Genomic DNA, 25,550 nt, shown 5'->3' with positions numbered 1-25,550 from the left:
GATATAAAAGCATGGGGTAATCACAGAGATTATATTATCAATTTAACAAATAAACCTTAGGCTTAGGTCAGGCTGATTTGAAAAATAAGTACTAACCAAATAAACAATACATTTACATACAATATGTATTATGTTGTGCTAAAATAAATCAACTAAATTAGTAATAAATATGTTTCTTAACTAAACTTTAAATACATTTAAAGTGCAAATGAAAATACAGCTTCACCACTTTAGTCATAATTTTAAAGAAATTATTATAAGAAATTTCTCTATGACATTAGCGCCAGACTTTTTTTGTTTGTTTTATATTGTCATTACTGCCAAAAGTGGTGGAAAAGTGTATTACAACTGAGTACAACTTCTGGCTATACAGACCACAGCTGAAAAACACATATACAGTATTACATTCTAGGGGGCGCTCGCGGCCCAACACTGGGCACCAGCCCTATGGTTAAGAAACACTGGTATACAGTATATGCCATCAACATGTTGGGGACCATCTCTTCGCAAAGAAACATGCCCAGGGCTCCCACTACTTTAGCGTTATAGTGAGTTAATTGTTCATGCTAATTTTTTGCTGTTTTTATCTGCCACACGTGGAAAGCCGGTCCGTGAAAACAGTCCCTGGTGGAAAAAAGGTGAGGGAACCCTGCTTTAGAGGACATGCTAGCTAGCATACATGAAATACAAATGTTTTTTAATCATTAGTCAAGTGCCCATGTTTGACGGCAACCATGTTTTAGAACCAATTTTACTCAAATTCTACACACATCAGTTCCCTAAGGTTGTGTACAAAAATTTCGTAGGGAGCTGTGTGACATTATGTCAAGGCAATGTAACTGTTGGGTTTAAAAGCATTGCCAACATGTGGTGTTTTGTCAGAAAAAATAACAGCACAGTCATGTTTGGGCAAACGTTCACCATTTTGTACACAGAGGTTCAGGACTGGAAGACTTACAGAAACACATATTTGTTACTCACACTTCTCTGACGGTCGTCTACTCGAGTGCAGTGCGTGATCTATACCTGGCTGCACAAACACAAAACAAATGATCTATGAATCAATGTGAGTGACTCATTGACTGATTTAAATAATAAGTGTAATCAATACTGCTAAAATTAGAGATGTTCCAATCAAGATGCCGATTCCAATACCAATCATCCATGGGTGAGATCACCCGATATCAATACCAATCATATGTATTAACTGTACATTTTTCAATGTATTTATTGTGAGTGCTATTGACAGTTTAACAATATCATCACAAACTAGTTCATTATTCTATTTTATTACATACAATTGTTTGATCAAAAAGAAAATAGTACACAATAACTAAAGAAAAACTACTATCTTCTACTTATTTAAAAAACCCTTTGGTTTTTGACCTCAAAGTAAATTATTCAGTTTGTAAACATTAACAAAAACAAAATATTTTTTAGAAAATATAAATAGCGATTTGATCACTTTGGTACTATAAATCATACATATACCGATACTACTCCTAATATCGACACTACCAATTTATGGACCAATCCGATGCGACATGGTTGACACCAACTGTTGCTGTTATAATATCCTCTATTTAGACTCTTAATAATCTATTTGTTAATTTATTGCTAATATCTGCTTACTTTCTCCCTGCAACATGGTTCCTTCTACACTTCTTAAACTTTACTAAGCACTTACTAATTGGTGTTGTTTTGGGCTAGTTTAACTTAGTAACTATTAGCATGCCTCTTGGCTTTATGTCAGTGTGTAACATGTTTAGCCTCGTCTCCAGTGGTAAGAATAAGTAATAACGATATTTAAGATACTAAGAAATCCAGTTGCCGTAATGGAGCTGATTAATATTATTTTAAGGGAGCAGCTCCACACAACAAACTGCTGGCTGCTTGTCAGCCTGAGAGGATCGGCAATAAAAAGCATTAAATTGACATTGGCTGGTCACATACTTTTTCACAAAAATCTGTCGATACCTATCAGTTGCCGATCGATTGGCACATCCTTAGTTAAAATGTGTTGAAAATCATTCATGAAGTTCCACTTTGCGACAAATACAGCAGACTTTTCATAGAAGGTGTTCTCACCAGTTTTGCGTTAGAGGTGACATGTGGGCGGGGGCTAACAGCAGGGCATAGGCCTCTAGAGGGCGCATGTTTGTCCTTGTTATCTGCAAAGGTCACATGTTCACGTCACCAATGATTACGGCTTTATGATAGAATTCCATCGCTTACCGATGTATTCCGGCTCCCCAGGGGTCAGGGCGGTGCGCGGCTTATGGGCAAGGTCCTTTGCAGGTTCTGAGGGAGGAAGTTCATAATGCTCGGCTCCGTCCACGTCGTCGTTTGGGATCTCGTAATCGCTCTGACTACTGCCTCCGTCGTCCCCGCCGCTGTTCGGACTCTCATAGTCATTAAAGTCTTCCTTGTCCTGACAGACGGTATATTTCAAAAACAAACTTCTCAGCCGCAAAATGTTATTGAAAAATGGAAACTCGTCGAGACTTACAGAATTATCGTCGCTCAAATCAGGAATGTCAATTGCTGTCGAAGAAGAACTTAAAAAAGTCAGCAACATGCACTAAACCACTAAAATTACAATGAGGTTCTGGACAGAATCATTCATTAACTGTTCAGAATTCTGTGTGAGTAATCACCTCTTCAAGCAATTGGGGTTCGAGTGCGCTACTTGGCTGCAAACAGCAGAGGCGCTGTTGATTCAATCTCAATTAATTTGTTATCTGGAGGACGTGATGATAGCTATGTGAAGTTGGGCTTCATCCACTTGCTAACATGAAACAAAGACTAAACTAAAAAAACAACAATTAAAAATGTTCCCACTTACAGTGCATCCGGAAAGTATTTACAGCACTTAACTTTTTCCACATTTTGTCGTCACAGCCTTAATCCAAAATGGAATAAATTCATTTTTGTCTTCAAAATTCTACAGACAATAGCCCATGACAATGTGAATTTTTTTTATTTTTTAGTTAGCAAATTTGATAAAAAATTTAAAAAAAACTTCCAAAAGTACAACCAACTCTGCAGCAAACCACCAATCAGGCCTATATCGTATAGTGGCCAGACAAAAGCCATTTCTTAGTAAAAAGTTTGCCAAAATTCACTTGAAAGACTCAGACTACGAGAAACAAATTCTCTGGTCTGATGAGACAAAGATTGGCCTCTTTGGTGTGAATGCCAGGTGTTGTGTTAGGAAGAAATTTGGAGGATATTTTTAGGACAGACAAAACAACAACCAAAGTAAATATCAAAAAGAATTGACTGAAAGTTATGAGTTCCATTATTATTACCGGTATTTGGAACAATTTGTACCAGGAGAGCCATTGATTAGGTTATCTTTTTTGAGCCAACATTTGGTAATAGCTTATTTTGCAGCCACTAAAATTATTCTATATAAATATACATCATTTTGACATATTCCTTCTGTATACCAAGAAACAAAGTGAGGAAGGACAATTCCATGTCAATGCCAAAGACTAAATACATGAATTGTATCACCCTCTTCCAAAACTCCATGATATCTGGGCATGACCAAAATACATAAACCTGGTCCGCCGAGACAGATCCACATTCCTGAACAGCCAACATTTATTTTTGATTTTTACACAGGTGTTATAAAAAGGACACAAAAAACTATCCAAGTACTTGAGGTAGTAGTACAATTTTGAGACCTCTAACCCTCTAACCAGGAATCCTCTGGTACCTCAACTTTTAAAGGAGTCATAATCATAATTTTTTTTGTACATTTATAACACTTCTTTGTGATCTACCTAAAATGTAATGGTGGTTCTTTGGTCAAAATTTGCATAGATTTTGTTTTACAGACCTATTTTCAAGTCATTTTTTCTCCCTTTTAAAACTGTTTGTTTGGAGAGGCGGCATTGTTAGATGCAAATGAACCTCTCCTCACCACGGCCTCTCATGCCATGCGCATTCGCCCCCGCCTGGCAATAATATTTTGTAGTTGTTTTTTTTAGCTTTCTTGCTTTCATTCTGCACTTTGGACATAGAGCCCGCAATTAAAAGTAGTTTATTGGAAAATTCATCTTTTTACTGCTGCAGGTTTCTGAAGCAGGACTCTTCGAAGTGCATTTCACACACGAAAAAGAGACTTCTTCCAAGTTTAATGTGCATTTCCACGAATCAGAAAAGTAAAAAGTAAGGCACTTTCTTACTTCAGATGGGGCTGGAAGTTTGTGTCGTGGCTTGTGCTGATTAAATACAACAAACAGAGTATGTTCCTTTATTGGTTGTCATTGTCGACATGTAGCACGGCAAGCTTTACATAAATTTAAATTGGCTGACTCACGGAAGAATGTTTGGGTAAATGTCTACCATATATGGATAATCCGCTGACGTCACACTTGAACAAATGGTCACACTTAAACAAAATTCCAAACGGACCGCTAGGAGGAAGTAGAAAAGAAGGCAAGATTGTTTTATAAATATCTCTGATTAGAAATTTCCAGGACTTATGCAGATCCCAAATACACATTGGTTTTGCATAGTAGGACCCCATTAAATCATTATCCCACTGTTTTTTGTATTGCTTGACCACAAAAACTTATAATTTTTTCCTACAATATTTTTATTACTAGCCCCCTTATATGTATTCACAACAATTTGAACTAGATTGGAGGGGTTTTCAATCACGGCATATTGGATTTCCTTCACAAAATAACGTCAAACCTGGGGAAAAAAAAATCATATTTACCAACTCCAAATTTGAGGGAGAGATTTTGAAAGCTGTCCAAAGGGCCGGTAAATATTATACTACCAACTGTTGTTATGCCCAATTTCAACCATTGTTTAAATCTAGAGTCATGTACTATTTGTTTAAAGTGTGGCACACATACATTTTTATATATTTTTTTCCGTTTGAATGCCCATCACTTTTCTTTTTTTTTTTTTGTTTGAATTCCCATCTCTTCTTTTTGTATTCGTTTGAATGCCCGTCACTAATTTTGTATTTTATTTATTTATTTTCTAACTGTTTAAATACCCATTACTAATGTTTTTATTTATTTATGAATTTTTAAAATAGTTTGAAAGGCCATCACTAATTTTATTTTTAATATTTTAGCTTTTTTTAATCGTTTGAGTGCCCATCACTAATTTAATATGGGTTTTGATTAATCGTTTGAATGCTCATCACTAATTTAAGTATGATAAAGTTGAAATGTCACAACATTATAAAAGCAACCTACAAATACAGTGGATTCTTGAAAGTAAAACACCCCAAGGGTTGTACAATTTGGAACTCCAAACACCTTTAAAATCACTCTAAACAGAGGTCATGTAATGCCAGATGTTTTATTATTAGCAGTGTTAAAAATGTTATACTAGGGCATACGTGAAGCGTATCTGCAGCATTCTACTTTTTATTACTACAAAAAAAAACTCACCTGGTTCAAGAAATCTAGGTGTCATGGTTCTGCGATGGAGAGAAAGAAATGTTATTTATATGTTAATTATTTAATATTGACATTATTATTATACAGTATTACCGGTAGTAATATTGACATTGTGTTTTTTCCCTTTTATAACTCAAACAGAGTCACATTTTATTTAAAGAAAATAGCTCAGCAAAACAGGAACCCACTTTTTACCAAACAGGCCTCGTCTTTCCTCCTTCTTGCTGATGTCAGCACTGAGCTTTGAAATAATCCTGTGAAGACATACATATTTATGAAAAGAAAAAAAAAACACTTCCATTGGTCCTGTGACAGCAGCAACATTGTGTATGTAAGAAGTCCATACAGTGGCCATCTAAAGGACTAACAGTGTTTTCATTTATTTATTTATTTATTTTTTAATGTATTTTCTTTGATGGCAAAGAGTAATAGTGTGGTGGTATCTTGATAAGCATGAAGCAGGAAGTAGAATTTACCGCATTGCTATTCTATGAAGTACAAAAATGCATGAGTCGGTGCTGTATTTTTAGTTTTATAACAGGCTTTTGACACTGTTAATCACAGTATACTTTTGTCCAAAATGTCTTGTATTAATTTTTCGCAGGAAGCACCATTTTGGTTTCAGTCCTATTATATTTTAAAGGAAACAGTGCGTATTTTATCTGATACCAAATCCAACTACATTGACTGTCAAACAGGGGTCCCCCAAGGCAGTGTTCTGCGTTTTGGGGTCAATTTTATTTTCAATTTACATAAATGACCTACCGAATATGTCAGAATGTTAATGTGCAGATCTGTGCAAATGATGCAGTTCTCTTTACATATTCAAAGAACAATCAAATGGCATCGTAAATTGTGTCAGCAGTATTAGCCCAAGTCAAAAAATATTCTAGTCTGCAACTAAATGCAAAGAAAACAGTGAGTATGATGTTAACCAAAAAAAACACGTCTTCCTGGAAAGTGTGGCGCTCGCTTTTGTTTTTGAATATGTAAATATGAATATCGAGGGTTGACATTGGACTCAACACTGACATTTCAAAAATTTGTGGTCAATTTAAAACATTTTAGACAAGATCTTTTATTGCACTAAATTTCTTGCATTTAATAATGTTTTTACACATTGAATATTGCATAAGAACTTCGTATCTGGCTGCTCGAACCACAATCAAACCAATTTAATATTTTACAAAAAGCTATCAAAATGTTGGATAACAAACATACAGTAATCATTTTAATCATTGCACTGATTAAATAAAAAAACATTTTTGAACTTTCATAATTGTATTCTTTTTAAAAATGCATGTCCTGTTTTAAAGGGGTTATATTATAATTGTATTGTACATTTAAAACACTTTCTTGTGGTTTACCTAACATGTAATGGTGATTCTTTAGTCAAAATTTTGCATAGATTATGTTTTACAGACAGTTTTCAAGACGCTTTCTGACCATCTCTTTTGTGGACGGTCTTATTTACGTGGCTCCACATCACCTGCGTCTTCTCCCCGCCATCTTTGTTTCCATAGCGAGTCTACTGACAGAATAATTTCGAACTCTACACTACTTTGTATTACAAATGGCAACAGAGGAGGATGCATGTATGAGCCAGTCTCACCACAACAAGAGGATAGCAAAAAAGAAGGAGCTTATTGACTACATCGTCGGACTGCAATTTGGGGAAATCTCTACCATAAACGGATAATCCACTGACGTCACCAATGGCAAAATCGTCACCAATGGGGTAAATTCCAAACAGCTCGGCAAGATTGTTTTATAAATATCTCTGCCTTGTCTCTACGGTTTGATTTTTAAATTTTTGGGACTTATGCAGATCCCAAATACCTAAAAACAGGTACCCATTGGTAAGAAAAGTTGGTTTTCATAATAAAGTAGGGCACCTTTAAAATTAAACCCAAGTGTGTTGGTGGGATTGGCACCAAAGCAACAGCTTGAGGAGGCTCTAAGACACCTTATAGAGTGACATACAACATTTGGACAAACAGGGCTCTCAGCTAAATATTGGAACTCTCCACCACTCACCATCAGAGACTCACAACATTCAAAACTAACCTCAAGAAGTGGTTAAAATGTAATCAAGTCTGTGATCACTTGCAGCATGTCAGTCTCTTTTAATGTAATTACTTGGCGGGGACAACAGATAGAAATTGGCAGTTGTGCTATAAGTTGGCATATTTACACTTGTATTGATTGTTGCAGATGTTCATTAATATACACTGTCCCTAACAAATAAATAAATACAATAAAGTGTAGGAAGTACAATTAAGTCAGGTGTCTGAAAAGGACTAGCAGTAGAAAATGGATGGATGGGTCTTCTAAAGTTGGGTATGTTTACTTTATTGTACCTTTTTTTAAACAAGTTAACCTTAAACTAGCAAGAAAACTAAAATGGTCATTAAAACCTTGCTTGTACAGATAATAAAGGTTTTATCATGGAAACCGATAGCATTATTTCTAAAGTCAACCTAAAGTCATCTTCCTTAAGATGTGAGACGGGCGTCAACCTTGGCAATGTTAAAATCCAAGCTGAAAACACTTTTAATTGTAAATATGGCGACTGAAAGTATTTTTTCTGCAGTATTTGATTTATTGTATTTAATTAATATTGTTTTTAAGATTGTTGTATTTTTTTATTTTAATTTGAATTATGATTCTATGTCTTTATTTTTAATTCTTTTAATTTTCTGCAAAGCACTTTCAATTGCCTTGTGTACAAATTGTGCTCTAAATAAAAACATGCATCATATAATGTTTTTCTGATAGCCAAACATAAAAAGATAAGTCTATGAATTTTTAAAAAAATACTTACGGTGTGTGAAGTTTGGGGAATTTCTGCAGGTCGTTCTCAGTCAGGTTCTGCAGACAGAAAACCGAGTAAAGTGTTAGTGTGTGTACATAATTGTGTAACCTGGCAGCCTTACTTTCCTATTTCCTTTTTCATGTTGCAGGGTGCACAATGTTCTCAATCAGGTCAGAAAAACCTGCTATTACTAATAAACTCACCACAAATCGGCTTCCATTAATGGAGTTCTTCAACACGGTTCTGTCACAATCAGACAGGTTCATCTGCAATACACGCAAAGACAAAGTATTTAATGTATATAGATAATTGTTATGCAATCCATCCTGTCAAGTTCAAGTACTGTACATTTAAAAGGTTCTTGATGATGTAAAAAAAATAAGTCTAACCTTCCTCAGGTAGTCGGCTAACTGCTGGGGGCTCCACTCCATGACCTCTGACCTGGTTGGCACTCGTCCGCCACTCATCTCACACGTCCTAGTCAGGTCTCAGCAGACGCCGCCAACAGAAAATGTGACGATATTTCGGGGAGTTCTTCCTGTTTCCAAGCTGTACATCCAGGCTCCGCCCTCTGGAACGGCTAATCTTCACAGTCAACAAGCGATTGTACTTCCTAAAACTTATCACAGGCTTTCAAGTAGTCGTGCAGGCCGACATGTCAAAGTGGAACCAAGATGGCTTCCTTCCCTCTTCCTGTCTCCTCCACTGAGGGTGTGTTTGTCAAAGTCTCTCTCGTTCTCGTCCTCCCCCCCCCCCCATCGACCCCCCTCCTCAGAGGAAGTGAGAGGACAAGGGCGGCAGACGAAGGCAGCATCTTAACCCCCCCACCTCCAGCACCACCTTCTTACCGCAAAGCAGAAGAGCTGCAACAAAAGTGGGTGTCGTGTGACTTCAAACATGTCTTAAATTTTGTTAGTAAAGTATCATTTATATTATTTTTTGCATAGAGGGAGTTAACCCTTGCCTCCGTTGCCAAAATGCTTGTTCAGTTGGTTTTCTTTGCGGTATGAGGAGTGTTATGCTCCACGTATAAAGCGCAGTTGAAAGACTTCACTATTTTACTTATTTTAGTAGAATTTAAAGATTTGCTTTCCTATGTCTTGATGAGGCACATTCTGAATTGACAGGAAACAAGAACACAACATCCAAGTATACGATCTTGCTACCCCATTTGACCGCAAGTGTTTTCAGTATATCAGTGCTCCGCCTCGCTGTCTCGACTGTCGTGGGTGGGACTTTTGATTTTGCTGTGAAAGATGACTGACATTTAGAGGCAAATGAGGGGAAAAATATTACAATGCTTTGTTGATGCCCATTGTTCAAAAGCTAAGGCACAACCAGCAACTGCGTTTGAAATTAAATGGTCTCTGTGTAAAAGGCACGGGCAAATAAGTGCTAGATTTACTGTTTTTGTGCGAAGTTAACATTTACATCACTGTTCCTGATTGAAAAGACAGGCGTCGCCATCGGTGAGAAAGAAATATCAGCTTGGATATTAAACCAAGCTGAAAATTGGCATTGTAGTAGTACCTCAGTTTTAGTTTTATTCTGTTCCAGAAAAATCAATCCCACAAAAAAGCCCTTTTTTCCCATAAGAAATAATACAAAACCAATGAATCTGCTCCAGATAACCAAAACTATGAACACAAAACACATTTTATATCGAACCACATGCAGTAAACAATAACATACAAAATAAATGACAAATGAAAAGATAAAAAAATATTTAACATCATTTTATTGAAGACGGCGATTAATTGAATTGTGTTTCTCACCTTATTTATCAAAGTGCTGGCAACTTTCTTTGCCCTGTGGTGGTTATTATGCAGGCTAACTCAGTACCAACGTGTGTCATTCTTTGTTTGGGCACTTAGTTCTGCACAAATAAAAAGTGGGAAAACAGACTACTTTGTCTGACCGTACACAGATGATATACGACAACCGGGGAATAATGTTAGCAACAATTTTAGTTGAAAACCAAATCCTACGAAAACTGAGGTATTACTGATAAATATAGAGATGAATAATTGATTCAGATCATTTAGTCAGCAACTGTTTAAAAACAAAAATACTGTTTAATTAAAATCAAAGGGTTGCTTCCAATGGAAGAAAACCTCATGATATGACAATATACAGCAACGTTCTTTCAGGATAACAAGAATAAATGTGGGGGATCTATTTTTGCATTATGCAGACATTAGAAACGTAAATCTGCGACTTGATGAATTCTAATTAAGCCAAAACTAATGTTCGAACTGTCAAAAATCCATAAAATGTAGGTCTTATTTTCTTTCTTCTGCAAACAAAGAGTCCATATTTTGAGGCTCCACCTCGGAAAACATTGAATGTGGTCAGAACAAAATGGGAGACAGGTAACGCTACCATGTGTGCAGTGGCACACTGGTTGTCCTTTGTCTCGAGTCTCATTTGATTTAGCGCTTTAACCTCCTCTTACAGTAGGGAGGCGGAGCTAAACAATAAAAAACGGCATTGCTATTACCAGACCTGCTGTCGTCTATAGCCTTGCGGGGCTTCGTGTCAGTGACTCTTCTTAGACGAGCCAAACCCGGAGAAGCCCATGACGGCCGCCATTTCGTCGTCTTCCTCAAAGTCCCCGTCGTCCTCAGCCCGCCGCTTCCTCTCTTTCTGTTTCTCCTTCTTGTACGCTTTTGCCTTGTCCTCCTGAGGAGAACATCTGATCAGTTACCAAATCAAAAGTATATTGTACTATAACCGAACTTACACTAGTTCCTGTTTTCGATCAGGCATTTTTAGGCCTTCATAGCGACTGTTAGAGCCATTAGGTGAGATGCACCATGTAGCCCATTTTGCACGCCTCAAAGTATCCAAACATAAATAATAAATGGGTTATACTTGTATAGCGCTTTTCTACCTTCAAGGTACTCAAAGCGCTTTGACAGTATTTCCACATTCACCCATTCACACACTGATGGAGGGAGCTGCCATGCAAGGCGCTACCAGCACCCATCAGGAGCAAGGGTGAAGTGTCTTGCCCAAGGACACAACGGATGTGACTAGGATGGTAGAAGGCGGGGATTGAACCCCAGTAACCAGCAACCCTCCGATTGCTGGCACGGCCACTCTACCAACTTCGCCACGCCGTCCCCAATCAAATCTCTAACCATATAACCAATATTTCTTCGCCTTGCCTATTATACGGAACCCAGTGTCCCGCCTGTTACAGCTCTGATTGGAAATCATATGCCCCAAAATTGCTGGTTGGACTTCATCTTAAATGTTTCTTCTCAGTGATGTTTATAGAGAACCGCAGCACAGAATAAGGTGCAGACAAGGCAGCATTTCCAAGCAGTGTCAACCAGGCTTGTGTTTAAGGAAATGCATGAAAACACACACAGTTTCCGCAATATTTCAAACCTTTCACTGGGTACTGTGTAAAAAGCAACGACGGCACTCACTCTACTTTCCGTGTTGTGTTGAAAGCACTTGTTCCTGTCATACTGCTATATGCTTACTAACAAGGTCCCCTCTAGTACACAATAAATTCAACATTAACTCTGCACATGTTCTGAATATTCCTCTCCTGACCTCTTCTCGCAGCTCCTTCAAGCGCTCCTCAAAGTCATACTCCTTCTGCTTCTCCTCCATCTTCTTCTTGTTCACCTCGAAACGCTTCTTGACCTGATCCAGGGATGAGCGCTCTACCCTCATCGACATGCCGAGGTTCCTCTGATCTGCACACACACACGGCCACTCAAGCAGTTAAAACACACACTCCCATCTTCCCCCAGTATCCCAACGTGCATGCATCAAAACTCACGTTTCTTGCCGTTGATGTGATCCAGAAAGTTGATCGAATCTTTCACCACGCAGTCACACACGTTGCAGTAGTATCTGAAAACGGTGTCAAGTGAAGTCTGTACCACTGTTGCTATATTAAGATGTAAAAAGCAGGATTTAAACTGTTCCTACCCGCCCATTTCAGCCTGTGGGGTCGTCTTGGTGATAACAATGGTCTTCCCAAGTTTGGACTCCAGATCCACTTTGTAGTCGCGATGACGCAGCATCTCACGTTTAACCGGTGGCACAACTTTCCCTAAGAGGCAGAGTTTGTACAACAATCATACAAATACATAACAGTGTTTGCACATGTCAGAATATCTCGGCTCACCATCTTTCGCATCTTTCTCTCGCTCCTCAGCAATACGTTTCTGTGCAAGATTCTCATATTCATCTTTGTCCCACTTCCGACGGAAGTCGCCCTTACCTGACTGGAAGAGAACAATAAACATTGTTACTAGGAATGTAACAGTATTGTAAATATAGTCGTATTTCGGTTTCAAAATGCTAGCAATAATGCCCTGGTATGTGACGATATCAAACAAGAACTTGGAGTACTCCCATCAAATGTACTTTTTTATGCTGCTAATAAATGGGCTGGGCTGAAAAGTAAACTATATCCCCCATAATCCTTTGCGCAGTGCGGGCGAGCAGAGAGGATAACCTCCTGCAAAGTATGGAAACATTTTGGTTTTATGATGAACACAAAAACAGTAAAGGAGAAAACATTATGTTTGAGTCTGCCGTCAGTCCAATGAATGAGTAGACAAGGAGTTATTTTGGTTTAGCATAAATCCTCATGAGCAACATCTACAACAAGGAAAACAAGTAGTTGGCCACTTGATGAACATTTACCCAGAAAACATCCTAGATGTAAAACCAAAAAGCCAGTGAGGCAAAACATAGATTTGACAGGTATTTTAAAATTATTAAAAGTTAAACTGTCAGTTAACCTCCTGGGAATCAGCATTCTACTAACAATTACAAAAATGTCAATTGCAGAGGACGATGCTTTTTAGGATGTTAAAAGTTAAACTAAAATGTACATGGTTTTACACTTTTTAAACTGCATGTTTACATTGTCAGCACCTAAAAACCCTTGATTTGTATTTTGTTGTAATATATAAGAATACATCATTTGATCATTATGTTTCTGTTCAATTACACTATGGGTGTTTATGGTGCATTGGCTCGGTTGTTTGCCACAGAGACCACTCTTCTCACGGAAGTCCGCATGGAGAGACCTGAAAATGCCAGTGGAGATGCGGTGGAGGGAACAGGGCTGCGGAGGTATTGTTGAGCGTCAGGGCTGTGTTTGCCGGAGGTGGGTATAGGGGAATTTTGATCTCTCTTCAGCGGGATGGGAGGCTTCTCATGGTCCTGGCTGGATGAGCATGTGTCGGACACTTTGGTCTCCCTGGACGGACTCTCGTTCATCTGTGACAACCCGACGTTGGCCGGTAGGCAGCTTAGGACGTAGTCGGATTCCTCTATCCTCTAGCCGGCCAGCGGACAACAATGTGAAGCATCGCTTGGGCCGCCGCAGTGTATGCGGGTGTTAACGTAGGGTTTTTGTTTTGTCGTTTTTTTATGCATAGTGCAGTCCTATATGCACAATATGTATAATTTCTACATTTTTTTTTTCTAATTTATGGTTTTTCGTTGCGTTTGACTTTTGTGGCTGTATGAGGACATTTTACCTTGTTCTATGTAGACCACATGGTTTTGAGGTGCGCCTGAAAGAGTGGCATCAGATCACAGTAGCTCCCGAGATTGTTATCATTTTGAGTTTGAGTTTATTTCGAACATGCAAGCATACAACATGATACATCTTACAATTAAGCTACTGTGTGTCAAACAATTTCTCTTGTGGATCAATAAAGTTTGTCTAAGTCTATCTTTAACATCTCCACATAATTTTAACCACTATGGTATTTTACCAAGCCTTTATTTTTTACAATACCACAATAATACGGTACAGTGGCCTTAATACCGTGACGATATCGTACCCTAAATTGTTGATATTGTTACATCCGTATCTTGAAACATGAAAAGCTGATCATTGCACACATTATTTTAGATAATTTCACGTGCAACTATCAATCAAACTTTATTTATATAGCCCTTAATCACAAGTGTCTTAAAGGGCTGCACAAGCCACAACGACATCCACGGCTCAGATCCCACATCAGGGCAAGAAAAAACTCAACCCAATGGGATACATTTTACGGCAATCCACCACCACCAACACATGTCCCATTTTCAAAAAAAAACAAAAAGTAATTTTAGTAACAATCTGGCCTATGCATGAGGGTACAGTGACTAATTACAGCTCTAACTTGTAAAAACTTTGTTTTCGCTATTTAGCAGTAATCAACCTTAAGAGTATTTGTTTTGTCTGCAGGGTTAACGCTCTTTTATTGCCAACATATCGCTTTTGGCAACAAAAATATCAATTAAAAAAAAGAGAAATAAAACAAAACTAATAACTTCATATTCTAAGGTACAAGCTTCGTCAGCAGCAAGACAACAGTGTTTTGAAAACACGGTTTAGGTCCGAAACCGAATAAAAACACTCACCCCGCTGCCAGACGCCATGTTGGTGTGACAGTTTCCGCTTTGGAGGAGTCTGGTTGTAAACTCTTAATGTGACAGCGCTGCCTGGTGTATGGGAGAAGAAGTGCATGTGTACGGCTGCGGCGACAAAATGGAAGGTTAACATTAAACAATAGTATACCGATGATTAGGTCAAATTAATATACTTAATCCGTGTTAATGTTAACTGGATATTTTACGAGGAAAACAGTTCCAACACATAGTGAAGCCCTTTAGCTAATGGATCAAACTTCATTATTAGTTAGTAATTATACCCAAAATAGGCCACTCCCCCTACAGGTGCGTCTCATTAAAGGAACTGTTAAATATGAAAATGGCGTCTGTTCGCTTGAGTCGTAAGCGCCAATTTCAAAGTTGTCAACATGTCAGGTAGCGGAGTGGAAACTGCAGCCCGGAGCCCATTGCTTTCTTCCAGGTAGGTCGACGTCGGCGTGAATGCTTGATTAGTGCCGATAGGAGAGGCGAAATGTACCCGCACTATCGTAACAAAGTAAATATTTTGGGACCTCGAGTATAACTTCCGGTCATTCTTATTTATTTATTAATTTAGAGCTGTACTTAGTGTATCACTTGAATCGCTGTGTTTAATAAGGTTTTGTTCGGTAATTTTATAGGTGTGTATTTGCAGTTATGATAGTGCGCCAGCTGGAAGGGCATTTCACAGCGAAAATGTCATGACAACGGTAGCTTCCGGCCTTATCTTTTTATTATGAAATTCAATAGGAAGTTCAGCGACTTTAAGTATCTGGTACATATGTTGCAAGGATTTGTGGGAGAATGTAGTGGATTTCATAAAGACACCATAGTGATAAAATGTTGTCTATGGTTGGTCTCTACATAATGGTGCATGTTAGGATTGGTTTGATAACTAAAGTGTAGTTGTTTGCAAAATCATGACTTCATTTTACTTTTCTCTGAAAACTGCAGATTGTTACTATTTTAAAGGTTTCCATTTTGTAGTTGTATATTCTCAAATGTCAGTGTTTCCCACACATTCATTTATTTGTGGCGGCCTGCCACGAAAGAATTACGTCCGCCACAAAGAATTTTTTTTTAATTTAAAAATAGAAACTTTTTTTTTTTTTTTTTAGTCCTGTCCAGCTTCTCAGGCAAATCATATAGTTGATGTAGATGCCCATATAGGCTGTTCAGATTTACTTTACAAAAGAGAAGTGTAGGATACTTCTCTTGTTGCCTTATTTGTATTTGACCACTACTGTTTTCTGTTTATTTGTTACTGACTGTGGCAGGACACCTCTGCATCTGTTTCACTTTATGTTGCTGGTAAATAATATGGTTGTAGTAGTAGGCTAAAGTTAAATTATTTAGTATGCACTAATTAAAGGGGCAGAGATTTAAGAGACATTTTAGCTTTTATATTTTATAAGATATATTTTTTGTAAGAACCACAATTAATAAATATATTTCAGTGAATAACTTATTGTTCAAATCTGTATATAAATATGTACATAGTGTTGTAATTATATTGTAAAATGGATGGATGGACGTTTAAAACAAAACTGTTATTATTAATTAGTAAGTATACATTTTTTGAGCCTTTTTAGAGAAAATCATATTGTAGTAAATTATGCAAATTACTCTATGATGCCATGGTGACCACGCCCATAGCCACGCCCCCACCGCCACAGGTATCTTGGCAGTTTATGGGAAACACTGAATGTTTATATGGACTGCTGGATTTTAATTGGAATTGTGCTCTTATAGTTTCTGTTTCAGCCCACGGCCATGCAGCAAGGGCTGGTCGACGGCCATGTGGAATGGTCTCCCTGAACCACTTCTGGCTGCTGCTGGATGCTCGACCCCAGAGCCTTGGCTCCTCCCTGGCTGCAGTTATGTCTATGACAGCCTGGTCAGGTTAGCCATGACTATTCTAACTACAATTAGAGGATGTTTTTAGCTGATGCACTGTTTGCAAACAGTTGTCTGCCCTGATTACAGTAACGCTTCTCCGACCCTGATGTCTCCAGGAAGAATAGGTCCGCGAGGAGGAGAGCGAGCTGCAATCAACAAACCACACAGGTCAAAATTATTTCTAATCTTTAGGACTGCAGCTTTGTAACTTTTCAAACAATATATGTATTTTTTATTTTTTTTGGCCAGGCAGTCAATCTTGGAGCGTTGCATCCTCAAAGTGTCCACTCGCAGCATCGCAGTAGGAACAGATGATGTGGAGAAGAGGTGTCATTTTAGTTCTCTCCGCCCCATCATGTAATTATATTTTGTATCCAAAGCTTCATGTTTGCTTTCACCAGACCTCTGAGTCGCTGCTACCCTCGCATCCCAGACTCGAGCAACACCGAAACCAACGCTGCACTTCTTAAGCGCAGAAAGAAACAGATCCTGTATGGCAAGAACACCATCGGCTACCAGAACTACCTGCAGCAAGTGCCAAAGTAAGACCTATAAGATAATCGTGCTTACTGGACTGAATACATGAAAACAAAGTGCTACAAATGAGAGCTTTCCTTCCTGTCAGACACCAACTAAAGGAGCAGGGTTTACCCGTAATGTAACTGATTGTTGTGGCCTGCAATGGCAAAATCGTAGCCACCACACCTGAAAATAAGTTATTACGTGAAAACTAAATTAATATGATGTATTTTGGCCTCCGAAAGAAGTCAGTCGACGCCATTTAACTTTTGTTGCCAATTATAACGGCCCAATTTCAACAGCTTGTGCCTCCCCGTGCAAACACTTTTGTCTCTGTGCTTCCTCAGACACACACCACTACTTCCTCATTCTCCGCCAATCCGCTTTCAGGCACAGACGGTGTTTGCAAACATGGAGAAAAATTAACATTGGCTCAAATCCACACCTATATAAACTTTAGCACCAGCAGGTCGTTACAGTTTAAATATGTATTATGCCTGTTAGTGCACTATTGACTAGTGATGCACCAAAATTTTACCGCAGAAAAATAACTGATCACCAAGACAAGACTCATGCGATTGGAGCATAGTCAGCATGTCTGCGATGTGGATGTAACTTTAATATATCCCAGATATACCTGCAGAGAGCTATCTACAAAATGGGCAAATATTAAGAGGACAGTGGTGATAAAGTTCAACTGAAGCACCAGCGCGAAGCAAGTGTGACATCAGCAAGGGACCAAATTAAGTTACTAATCATAAGCACATTCTATAACTCCAGAAAAAAATGCTAGATTTGTTGCTAGTTGTTTTTGATAGTCAGTAATAGTCTTTGGAGAAATTCTCAAAGTACAATAAGCGGCAACAACTGAAAGTAGCAGAACAGTACTGTATCATATGAAAATGCATGTTAATACTAACTGTTTTTAAATGAATGTTCATTTTTTTAGCCTTTTGAAAGAAAATCGTAGCAAACTGTCTGCAAAATATACGATGACGCCATTGTGACCATGCTCCCACTGCCACAGGTATCTTGGCAATCTAGGGGAAACCCTGATGTTATAGTGCTACTTTAAATATAATCAATGATGTACTCGAGCAGCAAATCTACCAAATATTTCACAAATATAGAAAACATTACTCATATTTTTATTTCCCCCATTTCAAGTCAAAGCAGTATATACCATTTTAGGGATGGGCTATATGCTCTAAATTTATATTTTTGGTATATAAATTGAACTATTTTAAAACTAGTTACAAAGGCTCCTAATTTAGCTGCTGACATAAGCTGTGACATTGTCATTTCAAGTTATCTGTTTCTCAAAACTATTATAAATCTAATTTACTGGTAATGGCAATTAAGTTATAACATGGTTCGGTCTGTTAAAATTAAATGGCACATTCTTCTGTTTGTATACCTTATGTTTTTGGGTGATACTACCATTTAATTAACCTGACTCTCGCCATATCCTTGTAGTTCGCTGAGCTCCGCTCGAGGGCAGTGCAAACTCCTTCAAAATAACCAAAAATATTGAACCAAAAATACTGAACCAACGAGGATCGCCGGGTGGGATTTCATAGATGTGACGTAGCGCCACAGTGACTGTTTCATTCAAACAACAATGGCGGCACGCAGCCCTCGCTGCGTCGTGTGCTGACATTGATTCTGCTATTGCAACTGTTTTGTCGACTCTGTCGAATATTCATTATTTAAAAGATGAACAGAACGGTTTTGAAGGCATTTATTAACTTTTCGCTCTATCGTTATCTCTATCTGTTTTGGATTTCCCAGCGTCACAGGTTGATTTTGATGTGAGTGGTTGAAGTAGCACGTCATTCAGGATAACGGACAAGTGGTTTATCCAATCGCGTACTTTTAAAAAAAAAAAAAATTATTTTTTTTTACACAAGGCCCTGCCTTCTGAAATACATTTCCTATTGAGAAGTCCCAGATCCTTGTGTGGAGCTCAGCGAACTACAAGGATCTGGCGAGAGTCAGGTTACCATTCAATACCAAGTAGTCACAAGCGCAGTGTTGGTCATACCGATGTTCATACTTAAAATGATCTGGATCACTAAATGATTTCTTTTATCACAACTGTAATCCGACAAACTCAGGATGGCAGTGTAACAATATACATTTTACTTATTCAATTTTTTTTTACATACAAAATGTATAATTAAGTAAACAAAAGCTAAAACTATTGGCTCTCATTTCCTCAGTTTGTAAACTGACAAATTATTTTTTGAAACTTCGATCGAATCGCTGTCTTATCAACCATATACTGATATGCTTGGTATCGGTACTGTTGGTATTGATACACCCGCCTGTTAACATGCATAAGCTCTAGCTTAGCAGTTAGCTGTGCTTGTTTGTATTTTCCGTGTAGTGTAGCATGTTTAGCTATTCTTCAGTGATAATACTAATACAGTATTTGTTGCCAGGGAGGCTATTAGTAATTAGAAGCAGCTTCGTCACGTCATGGGAAATTGGCGAGGACGCTACATTGCAGTGAGGATGCGTTCGTTCACTTGTCATATTTGCACGACACAGCTAGAATGTGTCAACATGCATTATTACAATGTGACAATGGTATTAAAAGCTCCATTGTCGGCCAAATTTTAATGTTCTATATCTCGCTACCCTAATACTATAATAACCCACCCTCATCCAGACACCTGAGAGACCCCACGGTCCACCCTTCCACCCCCAACAAGGACAGTAAGTACAGCAGGCGCTCCTGGGACATGCAAGTGCGTCTATGGAGACGAGCGCTGCACCAGTGGGACCCATGCAGCGACCCACTGCAGGAGACCACCGATGCGCATGACCCGGTGGAGCAAATGTAGGTGGCAATCAATACGTGAGAAAAAAAATTACATTTCCAGTAGTTTGTGTTGTGGTTGTCCTTGTGTTTTCCTCGCATATTTTTTTTTTTAGCTTTGGCTGCTAAATCGTTGCAGGCAGAACCAGTTGGCAACGATGACCTCTGATTTGTGGGACGATGGAGAAAAACGGAGAGAGAATGAGACCCTAGCGGCCTCCTCTGTGTCTCCCCTGTCGGCCGAGATGTCTCCAGAGCTGCGCAGCACCTGGAGTGTTATGCTATCATCGGTAACGTGAGCTGGAAGTCATGTATTTTAATGATCCAAGTTGACAATTTATTTTTTTCGACAAGGAACCCATAAGGAACCGCCGACCTCCTCGCTCTCCCCCTGGCCTCAACTGCTCCTTCAGGATTCAACTGGCCAATGACAATGTGAATGACTGGCTCCGCCTCCAGCTGGACGCTGACCATGCAGAAGGTAGGACCATCGCCCCTTTCACACAGATTACGCAAAATTGACCCATCCGATCACCGGTTAGAATTGGTTTTAGTGTCCTTGTTTCCATGTAGATTTATCTGTCGATGACCAGGAGGTTCCGATTGTTTCGGACCAGTTCTTATGGAATCCCTATTGATGATCCATCGCTGTGGTGTCCTCACAATGCATGGGTTGTCTGGAATTGAATCTTGTGTGTGTGTTTCCAGTATTTTGTCTTTTTAAGAACATTGAGGATTTAAAAATAAAAGGGGGGTGGATATGATCTTTGTCCTGGGCGGGCAGGGAGGAGAGATGAGATTTCCCAGCTGCTCTTGCAGGCATCCTAGTGTTCAACAGACAGAGGTTGCCTTGATGCACTGACCTCAGCATGTTTCTATCATTTGCACTCTTAATTCACTGCACTTTTTTCCAGAACTGAGTAAAATTAATAAAGATGTAAAAGTGTTGAAATACTTTTTCTTTTTTCTTTTTTTTCACTTTGCAGGCTAATCTAGGGGCACTGAGGAAAACCTGAGATACATAAAACTTGATACATTCCCACCTATTTGCGGGTGTCCGTTTTTAAAATGCATCTGTTTTTATGGAGACTTTTAATGGCACAATCTGCAGGGGAAAAGTGTACTACAGTATTACTTCGTTAGAGGGTGCTGTTAAAGATTCTCCAAAGACTCTTTGACAAGATGTTTAACTGAAATACAGAACTCTGTGTAGAGCTAAATGAAACATGTTTCATAACTGACTGAGGTATATTCTAGGGTATAAGATTCAAAAACAGGCCTTAGTAATTATATGGGTGTGTAAATTATTTGTCAATAACCCCCACGATAGATTATCTACAGTGGTACAAATTTTAACAGAGGGTTTCGTTGCTGTAGGTTTAACATCTAATTAACTGCATACAAGCCACATTTCCAAGATGAACCTTGATGCAAGGTTGTAAAAAAAATTAAATTGTTGAACTGTCATGGCTGTGGTTGGCTAAATTGAGGCTCAAATAAATTTAATTTGAGCTTCCCCCATTCCTACTTTTACTTCTTTTTTTAACATTAAAATCAAACTAATTTAATGCAGTTTTATACCAAAATTAGTTAATGGGAAATGCATGTGCAAAACTTTTTGTTGAAATTTCTAACAGGGTTTGAACCCCACCCAGCGCTAACAATGCACGCCACTGGGGACGGTGAGAATGTCAATGAAAATGTGCCATATTCGTATCTGACGGCGCAAGAAGGGGCTTTGACAATATTTGCGATAAAATGTTGTATGAAGTGCCCTCATTTTATAAACCTTTTAGATGCGCTTCATGCAAGAGCAGAACTTCTTGTAGCTCACCTATACAATATTCTACATGAGATCTTAATTTTAAATTAAACCATTGTGCAAAAACAAACTGTACAAAATATACAACAGCTATACGTTTCAAGACTGTTGTATTGTTTCGTAATTTTTTTTTAAACTGCACTAACTAGGATTGTACAATTTCATTGTACTCTACAATGACTAGGGATGCATATAGTTAGGATTTTGTTAAATATTAATATTCCTAATCGATAACGATATTCATCGGTATTAACAGTATTATATGTAATTGGTGTGAATAAAGACGTGGAAAAATGCATATTTTACCATTTATATTGGCACACGAGGGTATACACCATGTGACATCACAGCAGTGATCTGTTACATGTTGGCAGTGATGAGTCTTAAACAATTAAACTGTTTGCAGTGCAATGCAGTTATGTTTTATTGTAAAGACCACACAGTTCCATCACTTTCAATTCATTACAATTACACTGAGAAGGAAATATTTATGTATGGCGTTCATGGGGCGAGCACAGGCCTTCTACATGTCATGAAATATAGTATATAATATAAATACGGGCATTTATCATTTTAGACGTGTTTTGATGGCACACAAACGCGGCGCAATTGAGTGTTGAGTGATGTCAGATGGTGACTTGGGAGAGAGACCTGTCAGCAGATGCCATTTTGCTTCAGAGCAACTTTATGGATTAATATATTACCTAACTTTTTCTTTTTTTGAGTGCATTGAGATTGGCCTGTGGATTACTGGATTGCTAGGACGGTTGGTGAAGCACACTAGCAGAGTTCGTGAGTCAAGCGCGTTCATTTCAAACCGGAGCTGCCTCTACTTTGAGGCAACGGGGTAGAGCCCCCTCAAATAAAAATGTTTGAAGTTGAGAAAGCACATTTTAATACACACATTTTGACAATTATCCGTAATAGCGGAGAAATCCACTAAAAAGTGCACACGCTACAACACTCGTATGAAGTCATCTTACCTCTTTTCTGGCCATCACTTGTCAGAGGCTCCGCACATATCACATCACAATTCTTATTCATCACAACTCTAAATCAATTCATAATTTTTGAATTGACTGTTTTCTTTATGGAAATTTAAAAAATACAAAAATTTAGGCCATCTCCATGCAACGAGAAGGTTTTCTAACCTGTAACCTGTTTTAAAAAAGTGAAATTTTAAATAAATTCTATAATTTTAATTATACCCAATCATGTTAAATTGAGAATGTATTCTGAAACAAATTGTCACCCCAAGAATCGGAATCGTATCAAGTAGTTGCCCAAAGATTCACCCCTCAATGTACTGTAGTATATATTGTGCTTCAGGGTTTCCCCTTAATGTAACTAAATGTGGTGCACCGCCACGGCAAAATCATAGCTGCCACAGCTTGAATTTTTTTTTTTTTTACGTAAAATCATAGTATTGTAGCCTCCAGAAGAAGTCACGCACAGTCTACTGCTGTTTTTAACTTTTATTGCCAATCTTATGCTAACAACTTGTCCAATTCCCACAGGTTTTACTTCCCGTGCACACACTTTCGTCTCCGTATTTTCCCGGACACACATAAAATTACCTCATTCTCTGCCGATAAAACATTACTACCAGAAGGTCGTTACATGGATATTTATATAGCCTATTATTTGCAAACTATTGTCTAGTAGTGTACTAAAAATTTGGCCCTGGAAAAATTATATTGATCCCCGTAAACAGCGTTGCCAAAATTGGATGTTGTGATGAAGTAAATGACTACTACTCAGTGGTCTAGTGGTTTGAGTGTCCACCCTGAGATCGGTAGGTTGTGAGTTCAAACCCCGGCCGAGTCATACCAAAGTCTATAAAAATGGGACCCATTACCTCCCTGCTTGGCACTCAGCATCAAGGGTTGCAATTGGGGGTTAAATCACCAAAAATGATTCCCGGGCGCGGCACCGCTGCTGCCCACTGCTCCCCTCACCTCCCAGGGGGTGATCAAGGGGATAGGTCAAATGTTAGTTAGTTAGTTAGTTTATTTGCACAACGAGGTCTTCGTAGTTATATTTCAGCATAGCAACCCCAAAATAATACAAACTAAAGTGATCTCTTGTCCTTTCATTACGCTTTGTTCTGCTCTCAAACTCTACTAATATAGTAGAGAATAACTTGATTGCATTACAGAAAGTTTCTCAAAACAAATGTTCAAACATTTTACAAAGTGATTGCTGTGGACAAGGACATAGTCCGATTGAATTCCACAAGATGATGACAGTGATATTTTTGAGAGCCATTTCTCTTGACGCACTTATTTTTTCCCTGACTTTATTACCTTTATGAACCATTTATTTTGAGACTCTATGAAAGCTCTTTCCTATCTCTCTATTGAACGACTGGAACGCCCAAGAACAGAACAGCAATCTAGCATTTTATGCTCAAACTCTCCACTCACTCTCTCTTGTTTTAATGCTATACTCAAGCTGGTTGACCATCATTTGAATTAAGGCGCGAAAAAGAAAAACGGGTAGGAATACTTGGGGTGCACAAAAAGATTGATTGAAATCCAAATCGTGATTCTTCTTCATCACGATTCTAAATCGATTCATAATTTTCAAAATTGGAATTAAAAAAACATAAAAAACATTCGGTTTTTTATAAGATTCAATTTTTAAAATACATTTTTAGGCTATCACCATGCAACCAGAAGGAGCTTTTTTAACCTATAATCTGTTCTAAAAAAAGTTTCATTATAATTATTACACCAAACGGTCTACCTCCATCCTATCTTGCTGATTGTATTGTACCATAATGTCATTGCAAGAAATCTGCGTTTAAAGAACTCCGGCTTATTAGTGATTCCCAGAGCCCAAAAAAAGTGTGCGGGCTATAGAGCGTTTTCTATTCGGGCTTCAGTACTCTGGAATGCCCTCCCGGTAAGAGAGATGCTACCTCAGTAGAAGCATTTAAGTTCCATCTTAAAACTCATTTGTATACGCTAGCCTTTAAATAGACCCCCCTTTTAGACCAGTTGATCTGCCGTCTCTTTTCTGCTCTGCCCCCCTCTCCTGCGTGGAGAGGTTATTAGGTGACCACAGATGTGGCGCTAGCTGTTCAAAGTCGGGACCCGGGGTGGACCACTCATCCGTGCATCAGTTGGGGACGTCACTGCGCTGCTGACTTGTCTCCACTCAAGATGATCCTCTGCTGGCCCCACTATAGACTGGACTCTCATACTATTAACTAGATCCACTAGTCCCCACATCTGCTGTCCCCTCCTAGGTTTCTCATTGTATCCCATTAGGTTGAGTTTATCTTGCCCTGTTTCCATCAGGGGGGTCGATGTGGACATGGTTGAGGATTATATATACCTCGGAGTACACCTCGACAACAAGCTGAATGGGTCAAAACACGCTGAGGCACTCTACAGGAGGCTAGGATCCTTCGTCTGTACAAAGATGTTGAAGATGTTCTACGAGTCGGTGGTGGCGGGCGCCTTCTTGTACGCCGTGGCCTGCTGGGGCAGTGGTCTGAGAGTGAGGGATGCAAACAGACTGGACAAGTTGGTAGAGAAGGCCAGTAACGTGGTGGGAGTGGAGCTACACTCTCTGGCGGTGGTGTCAGAGAGGAGAAGTCTAGCAAAACTCCTAGCCATTATGGACAACACCTCCCACCCACTACACTCGGACCTTGCGGAAAGAATGAGCACGTTCAGTGGAAGGCTCAGACTCCCAAAATGCAACACGTAACGACACAGGAGGTCCTTCATACCGACAGCCATCAGACTGTATAATGCACATGTTCCTTGACTGCACTTAAATGTAGAATATATTTATATTATTCATATATTATATATT

At 38.7% G+C, this 25,550-nt stretch overlaps 3 protein-coding genes across 3 annotated transcripts in view; 1 reads left to right on the top strand and 2 right to left on the bottom strand.

Annotated features, from left to right (window-relative positions):
- Window positions 1-8,972, bottom strand: part of lcp2a (lymphocyte cytosolic protein 2a) — a 34,934-nt gene extending 25,962 nt beyond the window's left edge. Inside the window, exons 1-9 of the mRNA XM_062046680.1 lie at window positions 8,640-8,972; window positions 8,454-8,516; window positions 8,260-8,306; window positions 5,624-5,689; window positions 5,427-5,455; window positions 2,510-2,544; window positions 2,236-2,431; window positions 2,089-2,171; window positions 982-1,030 (exon numbers count right to left, since the gene is read on the bottom strand). Coding sequence (XP_061902664.1) covers window positions 982-1,030; window positions 2,089-2,171; window positions 2,236-2,431; window positions 2,510-2,544; window positions 5,427-5,455; window positions 5,624-5,689; window positions 8,260-8,306; window positions 8,454-8,516; window positions 8,640-8,717 — 646 coding nt within the window. The 5' untranslated portion in view covers window positions 8,718-8,972. The remainder of the gene's footprint in view (window positions 1-981; window positions 1,031-2,088; window positions 2,172-2,235; window positions 2,432-2,509; window positions 2,545-5,426; window positions 5,456-5,623; window positions 5,690-8,259; window positions 8,307-8,453; window positions 8,517-8,639) is intronic.
- Window positions 8,973-9,901: 929 nt separating this feature from the next.
- Window positions 9,902-14,912, bottom strand: zmat2 (zinc finger, matrin-type 2). The gene is made up of 6 exons (XM_062048835.1): window positions 14,650-14,912; window positions 12,401-12,500; window positions 12,202-12,325; window positions 12,050-12,123; window positions 11,818-11,963; window positions 9,902-10,932 (listed from the first exon to the last, which is right to left on the bottom strand). The coding sequence occupies exons 1-6, from the start codon at window positions 14,665-14,667 to the stop codon at window positions 10,789-10,791; spliced, it is 606 nt and encodes a 201-aa protein (XP_061904819.1). The 5' UTR covers window positions 14,668-14,912; the 3' UTR covers window positions 9,902-10,788.
- A 37-nt stretch (window positions 14,913-14,949) lies between these two features.
- slbp2 (stem-loop binding protein 2) lies at window positions 14,950-20,852 on the top strand. Its single transcript, XM_062048834.1, has 9 exons — window positions 14,950-15,100; window positions 16,411-16,560; window positions 16,645-16,725; window positions 16,807-16,884; window positions 16,959-17,099; window positions 19,751-19,921; window positions 20,040-20,190; window positions 20,255-20,381; window positions 20,474-20,852. Exons 1-9 carry the CDS (start codon window positions 15,048-15,050, stop codon window positions 20,536-20,538), a joined length of 1,017 nt encoding a protein of 338 aa, XP_061904818.1. The 5' UTR covers window positions 14,950-15,047; the 3' UTR covers window positions 20,539-20,852.
- Window positions 20,853-25,550: the final 4,698 nt, after the last annotated feature.

This window comes from Entelurus aequoreus, linkage group LG05 (assembly GCF_033978785.1).
Source record: "Entelurus aequoreus isolate RoL-2023_Sb linkage group LG05, RoL_Eaeq_v1.1, whole genome shotgun sequence".
Lineage (NCBI taxonomy): Eukaryota > Metazoa > Chordata > Actinopteri > Syngnathiformes > Syngnathidae > Entelurus > Entelurus aequoreus.
Note: the sequence above shows the minus strand (reverse complement) of the source record. Positions and strands in the feature narration are given on the sequence as shown.